The sequence below is a fragment of the Podarcis gaigeae genome, assembly GCF_964106915.1.
Source record: "Podarcis gaigeae genome assembly, chromosome: 1".
NCBI classification, from domain to species: domain Eukaryota; kingdom Metazoa; phylum Chordata; class Lepidosauria; order Squamata; family Lacertidae; genus Podarcis; species Podarcis gaigeae.
In genome coordinates this window covers 108,452,328-108,475,134 of record NC_139678.1, presented here as the reverse complement: position 1 = coordinate 108,475,134, position 22,807 = coordinate 108,452,328, and the positions used below count along the sequence as shown (strand labels likewise).

At 39.9% G+C, this 22,807-nt stretch overlaps 1 protein-coding gene and 1 long non-coding RNA gene across 5 annotated transcripts in view; one reads left to right on the top strand and one right to left on the bottom strand.

Moving 5' to 3' along the window:
• The window catches only part of LOC310833322, a 400,786-nt gene that overhangs the window by 258,313 nt on the left and 119,666 nt on the right, over positions 1 to 22,807 (bottom strand). The gene's annotated exons all lie outside the window — the stretch shown is intronic.
• FIGN (fidgetin, microtubule severing factor) overlaps positions 3,679 to 22,807 on the top strand; it is a 124,632-nt gene continuing 105,503 nt past the window's right edge. For both annotated transcript variants that reach the window (XM_083707569.1, XM_083707567.1), the window contains exons 1-2: positions 3,679 to 4,478; positions 5,361 to 5,560. In XM_083707569.1, coding sequence (XP_083563695.1) covers positions 5,536 to 5,560 — 25 coding nt within the window. In that variant the 5' untranslated portion in view covers positions 3,679 to 4,478; positions 5,361 to 5,535. The remainder of the gene's footprint in view (positions 4,479 to 5,360; positions 5,561 to 22,807) is intronic.

The window sequence follows — 22,807 nt, the reverse complement described above, 5'->3', positions numbered from 1 at the left end:
ACCGGCCCCCTAATGGCTAGGAGGGATGAATTCAACCAAACATTGTGGGATATTATCCCACAGCCTTGGAGCTACAGCAACAAATGCCTTGCTTCCTGTTGATGCCATGTTCACTTCATGCAATAAAGGTCATAGGAGAAGGAGTCTTGAATGGTAATAGGGGAGAGACACATATAGAGAGAGTGCTGACCCCTGAAGTTTGTAGGCTGTCCCTGGCCATTAGTACAGGTGTCAAATTCAGATCTGATGTTCTCTTCCCCCACCCTTTCTTACCCGTGGCCCTTCCACAAATACACAACCAGTGCCATCAGAGCTGACAGCACTGATCATTCATTTGGGGAGGATGTACAAGAAAAGCAGCAGGTGCTTGCTTGGCCTTCTTGCTTGGCAGGAAGAAGATATCAACATCTCTGGAGCTATTTTCTCCATAGAGGAAAATCAGGCTTCCCTAAGACAAGGTAAGGATATGGGAAAGTCTTCTCCAACCTGGTGCCTTCCAGTTTCTTGAACTACAACTCCCATGGCTGCAGCTGAGTTGTAATCCAAAGTGTCTGGAGGGCAATTTAAATCTATATGGAAATATGTGCAGCGTGGGGGCTCAAGGTTAGGCAACCCACAAGGCATGAGGGGCTGATATCAGAAGGAAATATCCCTTTTCCACTATGAGCATGCAGGAATTGTTTCTCCTAATGAACGATTTATTTACTTATTTGATTTCTTACTCATCCTTTACCACAAGGTCCCAGGAAGGATTACAAACCAAAAATTGCACATATTTCCATACAGATTTAAAGCTGTAAAAGGTTACATATACTATGAGAAATAATTTAATAATCTAATAGGATCTACTCTGGAAGGGACCAACATGGACTGTGTATTATTTGTGTATTATATATAGCATGCAAGGGAAGGAGAGGCTTGTGAAAGGAAGCATATGAATATAAATTGCACCTAACTGAAAACTATAGTTAACTGATGGACATGCAAGTTAATAATATACACTAATGTATATTGGAACACAGCTGCCGGTAAGTGTGCATGGTACTTGGACTTTCATCTGAGTTAAATTTAGACTTTTATCTGAGCAAACATGCACATGCTTGGGCTATATGGTTGGAGAAGTGTAGTTAAAGAAAGAGCTTGGCAATCCTGCAGGAGAAAACAACAACCCCATACACATAAAAATGGAGCAATGTGAACAATTATATGCACATGAGTAAGACATAATGGATTGACAAGTCCCACATTAAGGCTGCAATTCCGTACTCACACGGGTGAGATGAAGTCCTGCTGAACTCAGTGGGATATACCTCTCAGGAGATATGTTTAGGACTGCACTGTTAACTACCTCTAGCAGCACAAAGACAAGCTCCATGGGATGTTTATTTTTATACTGGACAGAAGACTATTCCACGCTACTTTCTATGACAGTCCTTTTCATAGCGTCCTTTTCATGCCGTTCTGGCATGCAATATGTCCCATTGAGTCTTCTGGCACTTGAATACACATTAAGGAGATGTTTGAGTTGCTCTACCTTCTCGCCTTCTGGCTGCTTTGCAAGTATACTGGCATTAACCTGAAGAAAATCCAAAAGTTTACCATCGTATGCCCAGTTCCTGGGGAGGAGGCTCTATAGAAATCACTGGGGCTTATTTTCTGTGTACACAGAGGTGAGTCTCAAGGTACTAGTGCAGAATATAAATGATAAAAGGGAAACATGGGATAAAATGCCACTCCCTGTGTTAGATCCTCTGGGCTTTTAACTTGCATATGCAATGTGGCAACATAACTCTTCCCTCCCAAAATGGACTGTGAGAAAGTATTCATTGCATCCAACATAATAAGGTAAGGAAGGGTATGAAAAGCCCGAGATGAACACCAGCTTGCCTTTAAAGTGGGGGGGGGGGTGTCGCAGATTGAGAGATGTAGCTTCTGATTAAGGCACTGAAAGTGACAAGTGGATTTTGCTCGAAGACAAAAGACCATTAGTGGGTCCCTGCAGCAAAGCATTTGAGAATGGATTCCATCAAAAAGGTTCTAACTCTAAGGTTTGGATTTGTCTGTGCATGTTCCTCACACAACAACAATTAAACTAACAAACTAACTAACAAACAGGCAAGTGATTATTTGTATGTCAGGTACAACAAAAGCACTTGTAACAACACAAACAGAACTATCATATTACATCACTGCAAATGCAGTAAAAGTCAATGGAGGTAGTTCACATAATCAACTATGAATCATTCAGTTGTAAAGAGATATCAAATCATAAGAAAACATGTATTTTTTGATATCAAAGCACCAGCACGCACCCATCCATACCTCTTAAGAAGGTGCGGTGGCCATCTGATCCTAAACACTTAATCCCTGAAGCTGCTGGGCATGTTCCCTGAGCTGTAAGTAGCAAGGGATTTGCAAGGAGCCACTCTGATGGCTAGATTCTTTCTAATCAACTTTCACAGCTCAAATTATGGGGTATTTCACTAATAGGAGATAAAGGAGAGATGGGACTTGCTGTATAAAAATTGATTCCAGAGACTTATCTCTGTTCAGTCTGGGCTCAAATTAACTCTTGGAGATTATACTAAAAATTAGTATTAACAATGCCCATTTTACAGGTGAAGAAACTGACACTTGCAAATGATAACACAGAGGATCACAAGAGGTACAGCCAAACCCTTTGCATGTTTACAGCTATCACAATGCAAACTGGACTCACTTCCAAGCAAGCCTGTTTAATGACATCACACCTCAAAGTATTTTTACTCAGAACTAATTCAAGTATTTCAACAGGACTTGGTCCTTGGCAATTTAGGATTGCAGCCTTGGTATATTTTGTCTTCCCACTCCCATGTATCCTGTGGGAGATTCCTGGTGTACTCAGCACCTCACTTCAGATGGTGCTGCCAGTTTGGATCCACAGGGAAGTCCTTTTAAACAGAGAGCAATTCAGTAGAACTTCCAAGAAAGCATACCTAAGATTGCAGCCCCACAGCACTATCCTAGTACAGTAAACAGAAACACTCTGAAGAGTTTAATGGGATATTACATCTGTATCCACTGCAGAGATTTACTAAGAAATAAAGCCCCGACTGAATTCACTGGGTCCTATTCCGAAAGAAGTGCGGCTTTATTTGCTCAGTGAACACTCCCTTCAACCCAGCGGAAAATTTCTTTGTGAGGAAAGAACTTGTGCAGGACGGTGCCGTGAAACGTCATTTGGAGAAAGTGAGAGCAGGGGATCCTGCACGCAAAGGAACTTTCAAGTGGAGACAGCGGGAATAAAATGCAACTGTTAGGGGGGGAAGTCTAATGTCTCTGGTCGTTTTTCGCTCTCCCCCCCCCCCCCATGCTGCTGCTATCCTGCATCATTCAGGCTGCTATCCCCTTTGCCGCACACAGTTTCTTACCCGGGGGGTGCGGAAAACTCCATAAGCATACAGTGCGACTTTACTCTTTACCCGCGAGCAAGCACACAGAGCAGGATCGGGCTCCCCCCCCCCCCCTTTCCCGGTCTTTCTCTTGCTTCAACCGCTCTCGGCTGTTGCCGCCGCGCAGCATCCCAAAGTCTAGGGAGCTGAGTCGACGGCGAGCGGGCTGCACAGAGGCATTACTGCCACTGAGCTGCGGTAGGGCCTGGAGCTGGAGGCGCCGCCGCCGCTGTTGCTTATTGCGAGGTGGGGACCGGGCGGTGGGGTGGGGGGGAGGCAGAGACGTTCGCCGCCGCTGCTGTGGGGGGGTTGGGGGGATGGGACGGGCTATGGCGCTTTCCCGGCTGCAGGGAAAGTGCCCGAGCTGGGAGAAGTGTTTCTCTTGCTGCAGGAGGCGGAGGCGAGGTTGGGAGCGGGGATCCCAACTCCCCAAGTTCCCGATTCGCCTTTTGGCGGCCGCGGGAGGGGCGGGAGAGCTTCCTGGCTGCTCTGCCATGACCTCCCGGCCACCTCCAGGCAGTGTTTGCAGGCTTCCTTGCAAGCGACAGCCCCTACCATGTAACCTGACCTGTGCAGCCAGGGGCCTGGTGGTGGTGGTGGTGGTGCGGCGGCGGCGGCAGTAGCGCGCGGCCATTGAGCTTCCTCTCCTCCTCTTCTTGCCCATGAATCTGGTGCCTCTCTCTCTCTCTCTCTCTCTCTCTCTCTCTCCCTCTCCCTCCCGATATCCCCCCCCCCACCTTCTTCTTCTCTCTCTCTCTCGCTCTCTTTTTTGAAAACTGATCTTTGGCTCCGAGTGTGAAAGTGATTTGAATTTGGCTCGGCGGCGCTCTGCGCAGGCGTTCAGCTGCTGGCATGCTGGCTCTTTGCGAAGCAGCTGTTTTGGGTTTGAAATTCCAACATGGCAGAGGCTGCAGTCAGTCTTCCCTTCAAAAACTTGGAATGATTTCAAATCATAGGCACCTTCACTTAACCCGAGCCCCCATTCATCAGCGAACAGATAGGATCGATGCAGCTCTAACCTACCGGGCTTCTCTACCAAACCTCCAGGTAAGATCTCCCATCGCCGTTCGTCTCTCTTCATCCTCCCCCCCCCCCCGCTCTGTTTAAAATTTTATATAATTTTAAATATATCCCAGGCGGCCACGGGCGCTTTAAATTTTGTGCGTGTGCCTTTTAAATATTAAATCTAAGCCATAATGCTTTAAATCTATATTTAAATATAGGACATGCTCCAGACTGGTTTATTCTTTTCTCTTTTTTCCCCCCGTTCCGTTTTTCTCATCTAAGCGCAGCGTGGAAAGTAAAGAGATAGCATCGCGGTGGATGGTTCCCCCCCCCCCTTCCTTGATCGTTGCTAACAATAGTCAGGAGCCCAAGAGTTCGCGATTGCGAGATTTAGAGCTTCCCCCTCCACCCCACCCCGCCGCCAAATCCACTTTCGCTTAAGTGGGTCTCTTTTATTTTTTTCAAATTGGAGTCCAAGCAGGAACGCGCGGATAAGATGCGACTTAGGTGTATTGGGGGAACGAACTTTTAAGCAAATTAGTGCGAATGAGGATCGGCGGAAGGGGAAAGTTAGGGTTAAATTGCCGTGTTTTAGTTCAGGGTGGGGGGGCGTGAATATGTCAAGAGAAGCTGATGCAGTAAAATGTAAGCACATCATCGTGGAGGGAGGGGGGACAGCACGGTGGGCGTATTGTTGGCTTGGAACGGAGAGAAAGATGTATAATTTAATGGTATATACAATCCACTGATCCTATTACTATTCTCCCTGGAGCTCTTGTTAGTTTCAATGGGAGTGAGTGAAATTGACATGGACTTGTATTCGTGGTCATGTGCTCTTCTCCCCCCCCCCCTTTCTTTCTTCTCTTGTGATCTGAGATCCCCTTTTTGTTGATGTTGCTTTCCCACTTAATTATATGCATGTAGGTTAAATGAATACCTGACGAAAGGGCCCACGTTTCAAGGCAGTGACATTTGATAGCTGAGAGGAAAAGTGGCTTTAATGAAAAGCAACCTTTGGAATTCCTGCTTGTGAGGAGGAGAAGAAGAAGAGGAAGAGGGGGAAAAATCCAATTCAGCTTTTTTGTGCTGCCAGCAAGAAATGATCAGTAGCACCAGTGTTTATGGTATGTCTGCTTTTGGGATCTATGTCTTTCTATTTCTTTCTTTCTCTCTTTCTTTGCATCTAGATAAATTTTAAAAGCGCATGATGAAAAAAAATATCTGAGGACTTTGCATGTGGATATGGCTAGAGATAAATGATGTTAATGGTAAAGCTTCAAGTGTGTAAATAAGCAGTTTTTGTGTGTTATCATTTTGTTTCTGATTTCTGCTTTGATTGTAGTGTTACTTTTGTTCTCAGTTGCAATGCTAAAGTTGCATGTTACCAAAAGTGAACTGTGTACACTCAAATACTATGTAAATTAGTAAACTCACTGACTGTAAAAAGGGGAGGGGGGAAACCCTGAACATATCTATGCCTACACTCACAGCAAATGTTTCCTTTTAAATTTTAAAGTAATAGTTATTGTTTCTTACTCTATACTACCGTTATATCTTTCCTCCCTCTACTTTTTTGTAGGTTTTAGATCAGGATAGGAAAATAAGATGATTCATAGGTGCACAATAACCAATTCTTCCGCCTCCCTCCTCCAGTTTTAATAACGACCTGTGTATTTTCTGTCCTTTTTCCCATATAGCTGCTTGTCATTGCAACATACTTTTAAATGATTGTAAGAGGCCACATTCTGCAAAACACCTTTAAAAAAAATAGGCCTGGAGGGATCTGATGAAATGGGGCAGGGAGGATTTCAATATATTGCAGTTTACAAAAGTCCAGTTACAGAACCTAAGAGAAAGTATAACAGCAGATTTTGTTTTGCAAACAAATGCAAAAATTAGGAATTTGTGGGGTGACAGAAGGACAGCGAATTGTCTCACTTTTACTAGTCTGTGGGAGAAGCAAATAAGGACAGAGCAAAACCTCATGGTCAGCTTAAGTATGTGACCACTGATCTTTCCTAACAAACCTGAATCCAAAGCAAAGCTTGAGTGCCAAATGTCCACTCCTAGGCTGATGCTAGTAGGTGCCTATATCTCTCCAAAGTAACCCTGAGCCGCTGTTACAATAGGGATGATTATCTGATTATTATTATTTATTTATTTTGCATTTGGAACTTGTTGACTTTAAGGCGATCAATACAGCAACTGTTTATTTTAGATGCACATAATTTGCCCTGAGACATGTTTTTAAGGGGGAGGGGGAAGAGAGAAGGAAGACACGGCTTTCTCTTTCTCTTCTCTCCCTGCCCCCCCCTTTTATTTCCTAGAGCTGTTGGAGCGAATGTGATTGCCAGATGGGAGATTTCCCTCTGTGATGTTAAAGCTGTAATATATATTCACAGCAGATTGGACCTGCTGCTTGTGATGAGGATATTACATTTATAAATTTTAAATCGGGAATTGGATAGTGTGCTGAGGGCTGAAATTGGATGGGGTGGATGGTGGCCACTGTTTAAATGCAATTCCTGGATGATGATGATGATGATGATGATGATAATTCCAATAGTAGTAATACACAGTAATCATGGTTGGGTGACATTGCTTTGTATATTGTATGGCACTTGTGCACTTTATTCTCTCCCCCCAACCCCTCTGGGTCTGCCCTCTTCTCCTTCTCTCCACCCCCACCTCTACTTCTCAATTTCCTAGTAGAATATCTTGACCAGCAGAGTGATTTTGAAAGCGGCCGAGTTTTCGAGGAGGGGTGAAGAGGATGAGAGTGTGTGAGAGCACCAATGTAATCAGTTCTGCAACTGAATGTTTGTGTGTGTGTATATATATATATATCAAAAGAAAAAACATGATGCATTGATTGTTGTTAGTGGATGCACCTAGTTATTGTTTTGTCCAGTGATGTGGCCTGTCAGGAGCAGAACCCTGAAAAGCTGGAGAGTAGGACTGAGTCACACTCCAGCAGTTCTGCTGTTGCAAATTAAAAGTGTGTTGTGGTCAGGAAATGAAAGCTACTGTGTCGCTTTTGAACAAGTCGTTTATCAAGGGGAACATCTATCAAGCAGCCACTTGTCATGATGATGCTTCAAGGGGGGGGGAGTTAGGTCTGAGTTGGGGAAGCTGCTTTGAATTGACTCCCCCTCCTCATCTGCAAAATAAAAATAAAAATGGACTTCTGTTGTCACTCCCAGAAAGAAATTTTTAAGAAAAAAGAGAGCCAGCAGATCCTCCTTAAAGTTTTGGTTTTGAGTTGCTTAACATAAGGCTGTATCTGATATTTTCCCTATGATATAGATGTATATTTTAAGAATAAAACTTCAAACAGTTAGTCTGCTGCTTTTGCGCTTTAATGTTTGTGGTTCAGGCTTTATTTCTGTGTGTGTGTGTGCTTCCCTGCATTGCATCTTTAGGAATATATTTCATCTGGGGGACTTGATAGGATGAAACACATTCGTAAGTTTGTTTTCCATGTGACAGTTGCAAGGTTTAGACAGTGAAAATTAATCCCAGATTTCCAACCTCTGATATATCTGCTTTTTGTTGTATTTGTCATTAGCTCTTTATCGGGGAAATCTTTCCAGTGCTGGTATTTATGCAAGAAATTGGGCATTACTTTGTACCACATCAGGAGACATGTTAAGAACATCTTTGCCCTTTCCACCTTCTCTTTGACAAGTGCACTGCATGTGGATTCTTACTGTAAGCGTTTGTATCCTAGACAAGGATACATAGCTATAGATAACTCATGTCAAAAATACCATTTTAGAAAACCACAATATAGGTGAATTTTCGCTGGACTTTCAGAGAAGTTCTGAATTTTCTTTGCCAGACAGCTTTTTGTTAATAAGAGAATGAAGTATTCCTTGAAATCAGGCATTTTTTTAGCATTCCTCTGTCCTTACTGAAAAACAAGTGCTATTTGTGGACAGTTTGGACCAGATCTCAGCAAAAATGCAATAGGACTTTGGGTGTTAGATTTGCTAATGAGTTGTGTCTGTTGCATTATTATGAAAAAGCTTTATTAATGTGTGATATTTGAAACAAGATGTGATTACTATACAAACTTGGTGCCCAGTCATCATTCCTTACCCCCAGACAAAAGAGATTTATACAACAGTAACCAGCTGTATTGGAGAAAGTGTGGGATGTGTGTCAGTTATGTGACACACAATATGGTATTTACCATTGGTAATAAGCATTGGCTTCAGGTACCATCCATATAAACATAGCAGAGGATGGAATACATGGCCCCCACCATCAGTATATCTGATACATCAAGGAACTTTTCTCCAAGTTCTTTCTGATGGTAGCAATTCAGCATGAGAGCTTTATTCCTAATATTTTCTAGTGCATGTTGGCTCAGAATATATTCTGTGCCTTGCATTAATACTGAGCTTATATTTATGTTCTATTGCTTGTTTTTATGATCACATGATTAATTTCAAAAGTTTATTGATAACAGTGTACTGAAGAATTCCCCCCACCCTTTCATTCTTTTAGTGCTTTAGGTCGCAGAACTTGAACTTAGAAATATAATTGTTCATTGTGCATGAAAATGCTGAAAGAGGGGTTTATGCGTGCTTTAAAATATTGCTTTGGGAGACTGATCATTCTGATGTGTGTGCAGCTGTCAATTAGTTAGCTCTGTGTGTGCATGCAAGAAGTATTTGGGTGTAATGTCTGATCTTCCTGCAGTCTTAATCATCAATTAATCAGTTAATCTGCTTGTTTGGGAGCCATTTTAATGATACAAAATCAGCATGATAGCTGTATGTAGGAAACTCCCTTGCATGTTTTTAATCTGCTAGTCTCATCTAGCGTTGTTAGATCCGATAAAGGAAAATATTTGGCTCTTTGCCCCCAGTTAACATACGCTTTATGAGAACTTAAGTTTGCATTGTATAACTTTACAAAAAGCGCCAGGTTTATTGACTAATGTTTATTTAATTAACTGGAATTTCATCATGATTTATTGATGGGAGGGAATTGTTATACGGGCATTTTGTGAAGTAATGGAGCATTTTTTCTGTCAATCAGCATGATAAAGTATTTCATCAGCGTGTTTACCTCCTTCTCCTCTCTCTCTCTCCCCCCACTGCCATTAATAAGCAAAGGATTTAAAGTTAACAAACATTAAATATGAACTTGCCTTTCTTTACACAACGCAACCCAACCCAACCCAAACAAAATGATCCAAGTTGGTAATAATGGACTTTTATTCTATTATTTTTTATGTACATCTACTAATAAATCAACATACTTCTTTTGAGCTTGGGGAAGACATGGTAATAGTTGGTGAAAGCAGCACAGTGGGCCAATTGAGAGTCATCCTATTCCAATTACATTTTGGTAGTAAAATATGTGTAATTTAGTTAGTTTATATTTTGTAGCAGATTCTCTCTCTCCCCCCCTCCCCATGCTTTTAAATTCCTGATTGTACACCATGGTTATGGTTACAGGTTATTAAACTCTCTTTGCTAGAAATGCTATCTTTTAAAGTGAAAACTGATATATCTTATGGGAAACATCTGGGAGCTTTAAGTGTAGCAGGGGGTCTAGCATCCTTTTATTAATAGACAAACCTATACCCATTTACCTGATAATTTAACTTAATTGGATTTACCTCTAAGTAGACATGCATAGGATTGTGATAAGCCGTCAACCCCCACAAAAATACACAAGGATATCTTCCAGGTGTAAAATCCATGCTGTAGTGTTAATTATGAGCATTAGTTGTACTATCGGATATATACAACAGCCTAGCTTTTCATTTTTTAAACTTCTGTCCTTCAAAATATAGTGGTGAGAAGCTGGAAGCTGGGTAAAAATGGAAGTCTATATAGTCAGCCTACCACACAGTGTGAGTGACGGCGAAACTTCCAAGGAAGGTCAAATTAAAATTAGATATGTCAGCATTTTTGTAGGAAGAGAGGCTTGGAACATATTATTTGAAAAGCAGCATAAGCTTGTGTTTGCTAGTTCTACAACAGCAAATATGAAAATACCTGTTGATTAACCAGTGAGAATAAAAGTCCTAAAACACAATGAATTCTGTCATTCCAGGAAAAAATCAGTGGGTATCCTCCCAAAAATAAGTTATTATAGAAGTAGGAACTTTATCCTGCTCTAAAGCAAATTAGAATTCTCTTCATCAACATAACTTCATGAGGGTACCTGGATATCAAGGCGCTAGAAGAACAATGACAGGCAGCTTCTTGTTCTGGCAATGTCAGTAAATGGTACCTGTGAGATGCTTCATTATAGCACATTTAATTTCAAGGCTAAATTTTATTTAAAGTGGAAATGATTTTGCCCCCTGAAGTGCAGAACTAATGTAGCTATTTTTCTTTAGTGACAATCTGTTTTATTAACATTTGTTTAAAAATAATATTTGTTGCTATCAGTTTATCATTTGTTTTTGTCATTAAACAGTGTAAATTCTATAAGCATATCCTTGAAGGATATTACCTTAATTTACATTATTAACCGAGAATCTAACTGATTGTTTTCAAGTGCAGTTTAAGAAATAACTGTATAATGTACTGTAAATGCAGTATCCTAAAAAGATTATTGCAAAAAGACATTGATACCTCTTTCCATATCAGAATGAACAACGTGTCATACTGGATCTCTTCTGTGCCTATTTGTACCCACTTAAATTCATTTACACACAAAACTACATTGCCTCCTTTCTCTTTTTAAACTTACATCACCTTCACAAGAAAATAATTAATTCAACTCTCCTGTCCATTGTTTGTATTTAATATGTCCAAATACAGTTTTGGCAATAAACATTGATGTCAAGCTTATGGTTAATATTGGCTATGGAAGAAACCGAAGACTGCAATTCTGTACCCAGTTAGAATTGAAGCCGCAATCATAGTAGTCTTATGACAACTGCACAGCTAACATTTGAACTTGTCTCTTGATTTTTAAAAAAATTCTCTTAAATGATTTTTTAAAAAAAAATGTTTTAAGTGTGGCTAAAATCAGCATTTTAATTCTCTCCAAGTTTATTTTCCAAAGCTCAGCATCTTAATATACTGCATTTTTCTTTTGTATAAGTTGGGGACCTGTTTATGTGTGATTCTTAGGTATCCTTAAAGGCCAGAAGAAAGAGTGATGTTGTAGTAATCTGCATGCTTACTGACTAAGTGTGTATATGCATGTGTAGGATCAGGCTGCGTGTGGGTAACATACTCCTGTGCACTACAATTTGTACCAGTGCTTCGACTCTTGTGTAGTGATTAGTGCTCTGTGTAAGTATGTGGTGACAGCTATGCTTATGGATGTGAAGAAACCATTAAGTGCAGTAGCATTAACCTTTTCAGTATGTCTCATCTGAAGTGTGAACTTTAGTTTGTTGGGATGTTCAGCAACAATTGCCTAACCCCATCCTCTCTTCCTTTCTCCCATTACCTCTCCTCACCACTCTCATTACTTTCTGCCTTCTGTGTTGACATGGGGGAAACTCATAAAGTCGATGCTGCAAGAATCAGGTTTGAAGATTGTTACAGGCATCACAATTTGATACCTAAAACAAATTTAAAAATCAAGCATCCTTTTCAAGTTATAACTGAAGGTCCAGCCAGGATGTATCTGAACACACTTGAAGAGGTGCCATTTATTTTCAAAAGAGATTTCTCCCATCACTCGTGAACAGCTCCACCATGCAGAGAGAGATATCAAAAGAGCTCAGAGAAGCAACAATATTCTTTCATGTTGTCGAGTGCTTGGACACTTATAAGATTGTTTCCAAGAAGGGAAAAGAATTGATCCTGTTTTGAATTCCTTGTTGTTGGCATTTGTGAGCCATGTTCCGTAGAGAAAGCTATAAGAATTAAATTCCTTATCCGTTGGGTTTGTAATGTGAATACAAATTTACTTCTGGCACATGCACCTGTGGTAGTCTAAGCAAAGTGTGTCTGAAAAAAGGAAAAGTGGTATGTGTGTGAGAGAGAGAGAGTGTGCGCGCATTTGACTATATATATTTATCTTCTGTGTCTCTACAAATAACTATTTTTGCTGAATCTAGCAGCATGGATTTTAATCAAGCATTTTAATTCATATGCTTGCTTTAAAGTAAATAATTGAATGGGACATGGGCATGTACAGTGTGTTTAGTCAGCAGCAAACCCCAGTGCATTCAATTGGACTTACTTACGAGTAAGTGTGCACAGGACTGCAGTACTATGAACATTTACTCTCAAGTAAGTGCCATGGAACTTTGTGTACGCACAAATAGGAATGGGCTGTGACAGTTGCCATCTAATTACCTGCATTGTGCCTTTAAGAGCAGCCTGAAACTACAGAATTCTAGCCTGTAAATCTTTTCTGATCACTTTATCTCTGTGCCAGGAAACCTGTTTGCTTTCTATGCTAAGCTGCTGTTCAGGACACAGAAGGAGACAGGAGTGGGAATATAAGACTGAATTCCTATATAGGCATTTTAAGCATTTTTGTTATGAAAAGAAGTTACTGAGTGAATATATATTGAGTCCAAATCAAGGACATGTAGGAAGTCTCTGAATTGGACTGCTTAGTAAAGAAAAAAAGACCCTGAAATAGCACCTTAATATGAGAATTGTATTGCAAATATTGGTGAATTACATTCCACAAAATGTCTTGTAATGGTAATCAGCAAGCAAATGCTTTTTCACAAATGAAAGTATTTGTGTATAATTGCCTTCAATATAATGAAGTGGGGGGGGGATTTAAATGCACTTTTTGTTGTTGTTAAAAAACCCTATTGACTGGCATAGATGCCAGCCCATCAATATCATTGGGATTACTCCAGAGTAAGTGATCTGAGCACAAAAGCTTATTGAAGCAAATCTATATTTGAAACGGCTAATGAAGAAACGAAAGAACAAGAAACATCTTGTGATCTTTGTTTCATTAACCCCATTACTTTGAACTGTTGCTAATTATATGCCATGCAGTGGTATGTGGCAAAGTATAGACTGTGTAAGCTTTCTCCTGCTTTTCCTTTGTTACTCTTTCATCAATCCTGCTAAATTCTTCGGCTGCCGTAATGCTTGGATTTAACTGGCTCATTATCTCTATGTATAAAGCTATAGAGTGGAGAGCACTTGTAACTCGTGTTGCTTTCAGCTGGAGGTGTTCTGATGTGTGACAGCAATTGTGTTTGCTAGTAGGATGGATCACATTTTGAGGAAACATTTTATAGATTTTGTTGGCTTTTAGTTTTACCAAATAGTCAGGGCAGCACCACCAGAAGAATTCAAAAGATACTATGAGATGAAGTGCTTCTCAGTGACCTACATCGGGATGTATCCTTACAACGGAGCATGTTTTGAATGCATGCTTATTAGGGTTTCCCAACTCACTTTTCAGTTTCATGATCCTTTCCATAGTTCCAGCTATTTTTATTGAATGACTCATAGTAGAATAATTAGTAGAACATTTTGTATGGGGGTTGGACAATGGGAAGATTTTTTTTTATGACACACACGTCTATGTTAAAATGTTACTTTTTCAAAATACATTGTTTTAGCTTTCAGCAAAGTGTATTGGATTTAAGAGTATGGATTATTTAAATGTTTCATTCATTTAATATTTAGTACTTTCTTCAAGGAACTTGTGATAGTGTGCAATATCTTTCTGCAGTTTTTTATTCAAGAGTGTCAGATTGAGAGACAGTTTCACAGCCACCCAGTAGATTTGTAGCAGAGCGGGGATTTGAGCTTGAGTCTTCTCAGTCCTGGTGAAATCACTGCAGTAGAGGAAGCCAAAGTGGTGCCCCCCTAGTTGTATTCTAGCTCCCATCAGACCCAGCTAGTGTGGCCAGTGATCAGGGATGATGGAAGCCCAACAACATCTGAAGGCACTATTTTGTCTATCCCTGCACTAAACCACACTGGCTCTCACATTACTATACCTTTGAAAAAAACTGGGATGATCTAGTTCCCCAGGACAATAACTTTCCTCTTCTATGTTTGCTACTCCAAGTGTAGGAGTGTCCTACAGCCTTCCCATACATTGGGGAAGGATTTGACTTGTTCCTTAGATTCTTATTTTTCACTTTCTTCATCGTGACGTAAATAAAGTTATTTAGCCTTATGGAATTGTTGGCTGCACAGATATCTAAAGAACTAAGGGCTGGTAGTTTTGGTTGTTTTTAAAGCTAACTGATGTTTGTGCAGTGGATATGTCTGGGGAAATGATTGATTTATGTGCCTTTGAAACATTTTGTATTTTAATTCACTATTTAAACCTTGGTGAAACTTCTGATGCAACGTAACTTTATTTTAAGATATTGTTGCCCAATAAATTCCTGTTCAATTTTATTGGGTTGTCTTTAAACTGAATTGGGTTTTGTCACTGTAAGGAAGAATTTTACTCCCAAGTTTGCAGGATATAATGAGGGGTGTATGTCCTAAAATTTGTTTGAAGTAAAATATGTTGAATAGCAAGCAAGTATACACAGCAACACGGTATGTGTCCTTTTAGTTTTGCTGTTTGTTTCCAAAGGCCAAACTTTGGCTTTTGTTTCTGAACTAGAAGCATCTTTCATAATCATTTTGTTAAATCAGTGACACACTTCTCAAATTGGAGTGCTTTGATCTCTTAACTTTTTGTTCCTTCCCTCCCCTAAAAATAACTACAGAAAGAATGCTTTCCAACTCCAGAATTATTTTAATGTTAGAATGAGAAGAATAGTAATCTTCTAACAAAAATAATAGTGAAAGAAAAATTGCCAGTGAATTAAGATATTGGTGCCTGCATAGACATTTGTTTCAAAAAAGTAGGTTTAGGCTTATTAACTTGTTTTAAGAAGTGTCTTATTATTTGTGAGCAAATAAGTTTGATATACTGACAAATAATAAACCTCTGTGATCATGCATTTAAAAATTAGCTAGCTATAGTTATGCCATTGCATGTTACACTGCAAGCAGTTGTACAATTACACTAACTGAGGTATCCTTTTCAAGAAGCTTTATCACCCCAGTCTCATTTTGAACATGATGTTCCTTTTTAAAGAATATCATCTATATCCAATCCTAGGCATGTTTACTTGGAAGTAAGTCCTGCTGGAGTTCAGTTGGACTCATAAAATTGCAGCCTCAATTCCAAAAGATAGATGGGTTTGTTAAGTAGTCATTTCTTTGCTGACTTTATCATACTTAAAAATCTATACATTGGTGTGCAGCTGGAGTGGTAGAAGAATGTAGTTCCGTACATGAAGAATTACCAAATCTCTAGCAGGGTGGGGCTCATTTTGTGTTTAATAGCAATATGGAAGGGGAAGATATATTCTACAGGTTCCTTTTTTCTTTACTACCCCAGCACTACGATGTGAAAAGCTGCATTAGCCAGCATGCTGGTGTATTAAAAGCAGAGGTGCCTTTTTCATGTTGCATCTCAAAAAGCCAAGTGTAAGCTGGCAATCCTGCTGCCCCTTGCAATGTTACTCTGCCCTCCAAAACTTACTCTCTTTTCAAATGGACTTAATAAAAGTCCCATGAAGTGTGCTTCTGAAGACAAATCCATGCTGAAGAAACTTGCTGGACATAACAAGGGATACTAATATGATTACTGCTTTTAGCCAAGTAACCAAGTACGTTTATCATCAGGCAAGACACATTTGGTAATCTCTTTCTCTTGCTCTTTTTCTGACACAGACTCAAAGCAAAGTCGCACATAAGTCTTTTGGTTCTTTAGCTCACTGTGAGGAAGAAATGAACTCTAATGTTTATCTGGAATAACACCCCCACTCCCACCCCAAAAATGCCATGTGAAGTAATGTTAAATGGTCAGATTTGTCGAAGGACAGCTATACAAAGAGCAGGCATCTGGGAGCTGAGCCTAAGTACTGTTTTTTCCTCCAATTAATTATCATTGCAAATATTTGAGCAAAAGAACCTGTTTCAATTTTTCAATTTTTTATTGATTGTTGCTAATAAAAGAGTATGCATGTGTGTGTGTGGATAGATAAATTTTGTGTGTGTGTTGTGGGAGTTGCTGCTCCTCCATTGATGGCACAACTTGCTCAACCAATGGCTTGAAACACTATCTCATTCACATAAGCAAGATAATATTCATATTTTTCATTGGCTAGCCAGTGTGTTGGCTAGACCCAGGTCCACTCAGCCATGATTCTTGCTAGGTAACCCTTGGGCCAGTCACATACTCTGTTGGCCTAACCTACCAGAGTGGTTTGAGGACAAAATGGGGAGGAGGAGAGCAAAATACGTTGTACTGAGTTGATTGGAAGAAAGGGAAGGCATGAATGCAATAAAAAATAAAATTGATTGTTTCCTTGGATTGGGTAGGGAGAAATTGGTGTTAGCTGCACTATTGACTGCATACCCACTTGTTAGATACCAGATTAGGCCTCCAGTATCACGTCGTCCATTCTATCTGCCAGCTGGAGAAACCTATCTGCTTTTTAAAAAATTAACACGGGGATTTGTCAGAAATATCTAACCATCTATACTTTAGAACTATAGCAAAATTTTGTTCAGGGGATGGGTGGAATGTGAATTCTGACCCTATAAATATGGTAGCTCTCTTAATGTAAACTTGAATAACTGTGGCATGGTATTTTGGCTGCTAAACACAAATGCCTTTTTCTGCTTGTTTGTGATATTCACAGTGAATATCACAATTTAAACAAGTTTGCTCATAATTCAGTTCAGTTCAATGGAATTTGCTCCCTAGTAAGAGAACTTGGGATTACTATCTGGAGCACCAATATCTAACCTCTGGAAAATCTGTGCTGGATTCTGAAACTTCATTGGCAATTATTTTATCCCCTGCCACTCTTTACAATGAGCTTGCAATAAAATTGTGACCATATCTGCTCAGGCTGATCTTGAAAGTCTTAAGGGCTAAAAACTCTTATGTTATAGGATGCAAGTGCATTTCACGGGAAATGTGTTTTGCTCTACAGTGGCTTCCCTACAGTTCTAAGCCTAGAGGTTTCCTGGTTCAAGCTTGAATATTTTCAAGAATCATTGTAAGAGTTCCTTGAGCTAATTTTAATATGTTCTTGTACAGTTGGGTATTTTATTCCATGGTGTAATATGCTTCCAAGCAAAATGAATATGGCAAAGTAAAAAGTGGAATAAATTAAAACATTTTTAAGTCACTATGGCACATGCTGTGGAGATTTAAGAACCCCACTTCTCACCTCTCAGTCTATTGTATCCACCATGTGAGTACCATTAAAAAGAAACACTTAGAGTGTAAACACTGTTATACCTGCCCTTGAATATTTCAAGTGGCCAAGTTCTTGCTGTTCTGGACTCCTTTGGGAGGATGGGTGGGATATTAATTGAATAAATTATATGCACACCTATAGTATTTAGGTATTTACATCTCCAGCATGCTAACAAACACAGAACTTTAAAGATTGGTTTATAAGAGATTATATAGTTATCTAAAACCCACAATGGTATCTTTTTATAAAATATTTTCTGAAAGTGTGTTCACATGACATATTACAAGTATTAAAGACTTGCTTATTCACAGTAATCATCATTTAACCATTTGTACACACACACCCCACACCCCACTCCATTCCTTCCAGACACTTTTAAAAAGTTATAAATCCCAGAGTGGCTGGGGAATAAATAAATCATCATCATCGTCATCATCATCATCTGTGTTACAGTGTGGGCATTACCCTTGTGTGGCCTAGAAAGCTTCAGTGCAATGCTCAGTAACTGATTTTCAGTGCATTTTTAAAATGTTTCTAGTCCTCATGGTAATAGAAATGTGTTATGGATGGGGGGGGGACTTTCCTAAATATAAAAAAATCCTGCAGTTTTAGTTTATGCTTTCGGTTGCTCATGATTTTTAATTTCTTGTTTCAAATGCATTGCATTTGACTGCAGCAGTCAAATGCAGCTTTGTAGTGAGCAATGGAGATTAAAAACCTTCATCTGAAATATAAAAGTTATGTGGCTTAATTGCCACTAAAATGTAACTTTATTACTCTTCTTTAAAGCCATAGTATGTTTCAACTCACTTTATTTATCACATTTCGCCTCCTAATGTAATCTAAACTAGTGGCCATGACTCATGTAACGTGGCATTATGTTCATTAGATAACGCCATGGCCCCATTTTGATGGCACCTTTAAAACAGAATTTGTAATATTAAAAATATCTTGAACACCCTCAATATTCAAAGTGTGATTAGCAGAAGGATTCATGCTTGATATTTTGTACTTCAGCCAAGCCTCAAAGGTTTTTTGAGTAAGCTACAATCCAACTGAGAGATGGGTCCTGATGTCTTGCAACTCATTAGTAGAATTTGAATGTATACTTCCTGTGTGAGGTTATGGGTGAACAAGACTGTCTTTTTCAAACACAGCCTTTAGGATAGGACAGTACAAATCTAAAGGCGATGAGTAAATTCCACTGAACTTTGTGGATCTTACTTATGAATATGCTTGCATAACTGGGCTATTTGGTGTTTAAATGGAAGCAAGCCCTCTCTCTCACTCAGACCTATTTTGCTTGTGTTTGTAGCTTCCCTCTTCTTGAAAATTAGCTCTGGGTGGCAGTGTGTTTTCACCGCATAGGGAAATAAGAGACTAATTAAAAATATCTAGAGTGCCTTGAATACTAAAAGTGGGACTTGTCTATGGTGCACAGGAAAGCTAGGTGTAAGTGTGGAAAGTCCTTGAACACAGAAAAGAGGTTGCCTGCACTGGGTTGGGACTTCATGACCTCCATGACAACCATGGGGCTATCTCAAGTTGCCATTGGCCTGGCACATAGAGTGGGACATACCCTCAGTTTGGACTTTGATGCAGATGGCATGGCTGGTGGTCTAGTAATGGGGAGGGTGCAGTTAGAGAAATTGCACTGTAATGGTTGGTCTATTTCCTAGTGGCTTTTGGTGCCACATTCCCCCTGCAGGTCCATCCTTGGATAGTTATGGAATGTGATGGATTCCTGAATGCTGTGGAGCAGTGGCGTAGCGTGGGGGGTGTTGGGGGGGCCGGCCGCACCGGGCGCAACATCTGGGGGTTAGGGTTAGGGGGCGCAAATCCACGGGTTAGAGGGTGCAAATTACTTGCCTTGCCCCGGGTGCTGAGAACCCACGCTACGCCACTGCTGTGGAGGATTTTCCAGTGGATAAAGCTGACAATCCTGTAAAGGCCTTTCTTGCATTGTGGAACAGCAAGACTTGAAGCTCCAGAGTTGTGATTACTCTTGAGTGTCCTCTCTGGTGATGTGGAGCTGCCTGAAATTCTTTGAACTTGTAGGCAATGAAGCTGGCTGGATTACAACAATAGTGCAGCTGGTGGAAAGTTCTGTCCAAACACCAGTTAGGGAACATAATCGTGCCTACCATCTGGCAGGGGACAGCAAAAGACCTTACCATCTCTACTGCATTCTCAAACAGCTGTCCAGCAGAACTCTTTAGGGTGGTATGGAGGTTGTTGTCCATGGAGGACACCCCATGGGAGCTTGTAAAGATGCACTGTGAAATGTTTGCACAACATTTTGAGGATAAGGGCACTCATCTTCCAAACATTTTGACGCCATAGTTACGACTGTTCATAGGGAAGCATCCAGTATTACATATTTCCCATTTTTGTGGCATCAGTTTTAGTGGATGAGGCCTGATGAAATGGACAAGGGGTGGTATTCAACTAAGTTTTACTCAAAGTAAACCAATTGAAATTAATGGACCTTAGTCATGTGCATTAATTTCAGTGGGTCTACTCTTAGTAAAATTTAGTTGACTACCACCCACAATGCTTGCAATAATGCAGCTGACTACAAGCTCTCTCAATCCTTGTCCCTCTTGGCTTAGTCAGAAGAGTATGACTGGTTAGATCGAGGGGTGTTTAATGCAGCTTTCTGTGAGGGTCTCATGTCCAGAGCCTTAAGAAGGTACCATGGTACAGCCACTGATGATAAAGCGCAACCTGGACCCAATATTTGTGGTAGTGTAACTGCAGACATTCATAGACCATAAAGGGAATGTAACCTTGCTTCTTTTTACCATAAACTGAAGCTGTTGGGAGCTGTTTGTTATTAGGGGATTTGGAGTGCGGCGTTTTTAATACTCTGAGGACACCCAACTGTCGGGTATGGCTGGATGAAGACTAAATAAACAGAGCTGGAAACAGTTGGTGTGGGTCAGTGGTTCCCAGGTCCAGGAAATAGGTCAGTTGCTTGTTCTGGATGGGTTTGCACTCCATGCGCTTGTAGTCAATGCTACATTTGGAAACTGTTTTCTACTTGGTTTGATCTAAGAGTATGATTATGCCATACCAGTAATAGAAGTTGCCAGGATTGTACAGCTGTTGAACAATCCCTGGAGGAGGTTGTGGAATCTGCTTTTGGGAGTGACCACCCACAGCTCAAACTCTTAGCTGTTTTCTGTGCCAGTTGAGTGAATTTGTTTGCTGACGATGTTCCAGACTTTTTGGCACAAAATAGTTGAGAGATAGGGTTTTCTCAGTGCTCAAGTGGCAATATTATTTAGTGGGGAAATGCAGTTCTTTCAGCTCAAGTAGTACCGTTATTAGATAGAAGGCATGCATGGTTCATGAGATATGAAGCTTTATTAGGGTGTCTGCTAACTTATGAGTTTTTCTGTCTTTTTAAACATTTTTATTCAGCGTATTTAGAAAAAATATAGCTCTTCATTTGAAGAAAAGCTGTTTCCTTTCTTCAGGGAAGTTGCTATTGCTACATTTTGGTAGTATGTGTACTAGGAAAAAAATCCCTCACAACTGACCTGCAAGCAGCAACACTTATTCCCAAGGCAGTTGGGGAGGGGGGGCTGGAAAGTGCATGTTCCACACAGATGTGGTTATATATATATATGGGATATTCCACAGTTATTGACTAGCAGTAGTATTGCACTGTGTGAAAAAAAATCTTTGCTGATTATTTAGGGAAATGAAATAAATTTCATGGATTCCTTTCAGCACTATGGTTCTGTTAATGTTGCTGTGCTCCATGGCATGAGGGATCTATTATTAAATTATCTTTAAGCCACTGGATTAAACCAGTGTGGCAGGAGAGGATGGCAAGATTAAAGGGCATTCAAAGAAACATTAAAACATTTCAGTGCATTGTAGTTTAGTACAGTGTATAGTTTAAAAAAATATTTGCAGAATATGAACAGATACCTTTTCACAATGAAAGTGTATCAAGTGATATTGAGGACAATCCTAGTTGTGATCCAGAATTGCTATTTGAACAGATTGCTATTGGCTATTCTTCTACAGTTCTCTATGTCATACTGTTGTGAACGGGGATTTTCAACTCTGATAAATATGAAAATCAGAAAGGAGAAAAGAGAAAGGCTTATTTGTGTTGATGAGATAAGAATTTGTTTGACTCAAATTGGACCCGATATAAATCAGATTTCCTGGAAAAAGCAAGTCCACACCTCTCATTGACTTTGTTTACAAACTTAAGGTACATGTGTAAGAGGCTTGTTTATAATTTTATTTTGGGAATGATTCATGTTCTGATGTAGTTGAATTGCTTTATACTTTCTGGATGGCCCATGATCATATTTTAAAGTGGTTGTGTTCTGTTTTACAAATAAATCACTGCTAGGAGTTGTTTCCCCCCCCTCCCAATGTATTTCTTATAAAAAGTTTGGTGTGGCTTGAGCAAATTCATTATTCTGAAAGTGTGGCCCAGAGAAAAAAGTTTGAGAAACACTGAATTAAGCCCAGAGATACAGTATGTGTTTGCCATTGCTGTAATCTGAGACAATAAGCAGATCTGTTACAGTTACTTGAAAGCAACTGTTCAGACTTTTCCCGTATAATTTATCCTATTCAGCTCTCAACATGCAAAATATTTGACCTGTAGAGTCCTCTTAAGTATTCTGAATTGATAGTAGGGTGTTCTTTTTTTGTATCTATCCCAGAAGGTATAGACAAATTTATATGTTAGCTGCACTGTTTCAATGCAGTTCCAGTAATACTGTATAAGAACAACGGTGTGTGCATGTGATGTGGTTACTTTGTTTAGCTGGAAACGGATCACTTTGGTTTAGAAGAAATTGTGTTGCCATTCCTGTTCACATAATTACTCTACTAGAAAACCAGTGCTGCTGATAATCTATGAATTGGGTCTGTTTCTACTAGTTTACAAATGTCACCAAAGTGAGACTGGAAAGATGAACCCATAAGGTATCAGTCAACTTTGGTTACATATTCTGAGTGAAGAGTTTGCTCTTAGTCTAGTTGTTTTGTACCTTGTTTCCCCCCCCCCCTTTATTGTTTGTTCTGGTACTATTTAGGCATGCATTTTAGTATAGCTTCCAGAACTGACTCCTCCTGCCACATCTAAAGAGATGGGTATGTCTTCAGGGAGTGAATCTTTTCTTTTCAAACTATTATC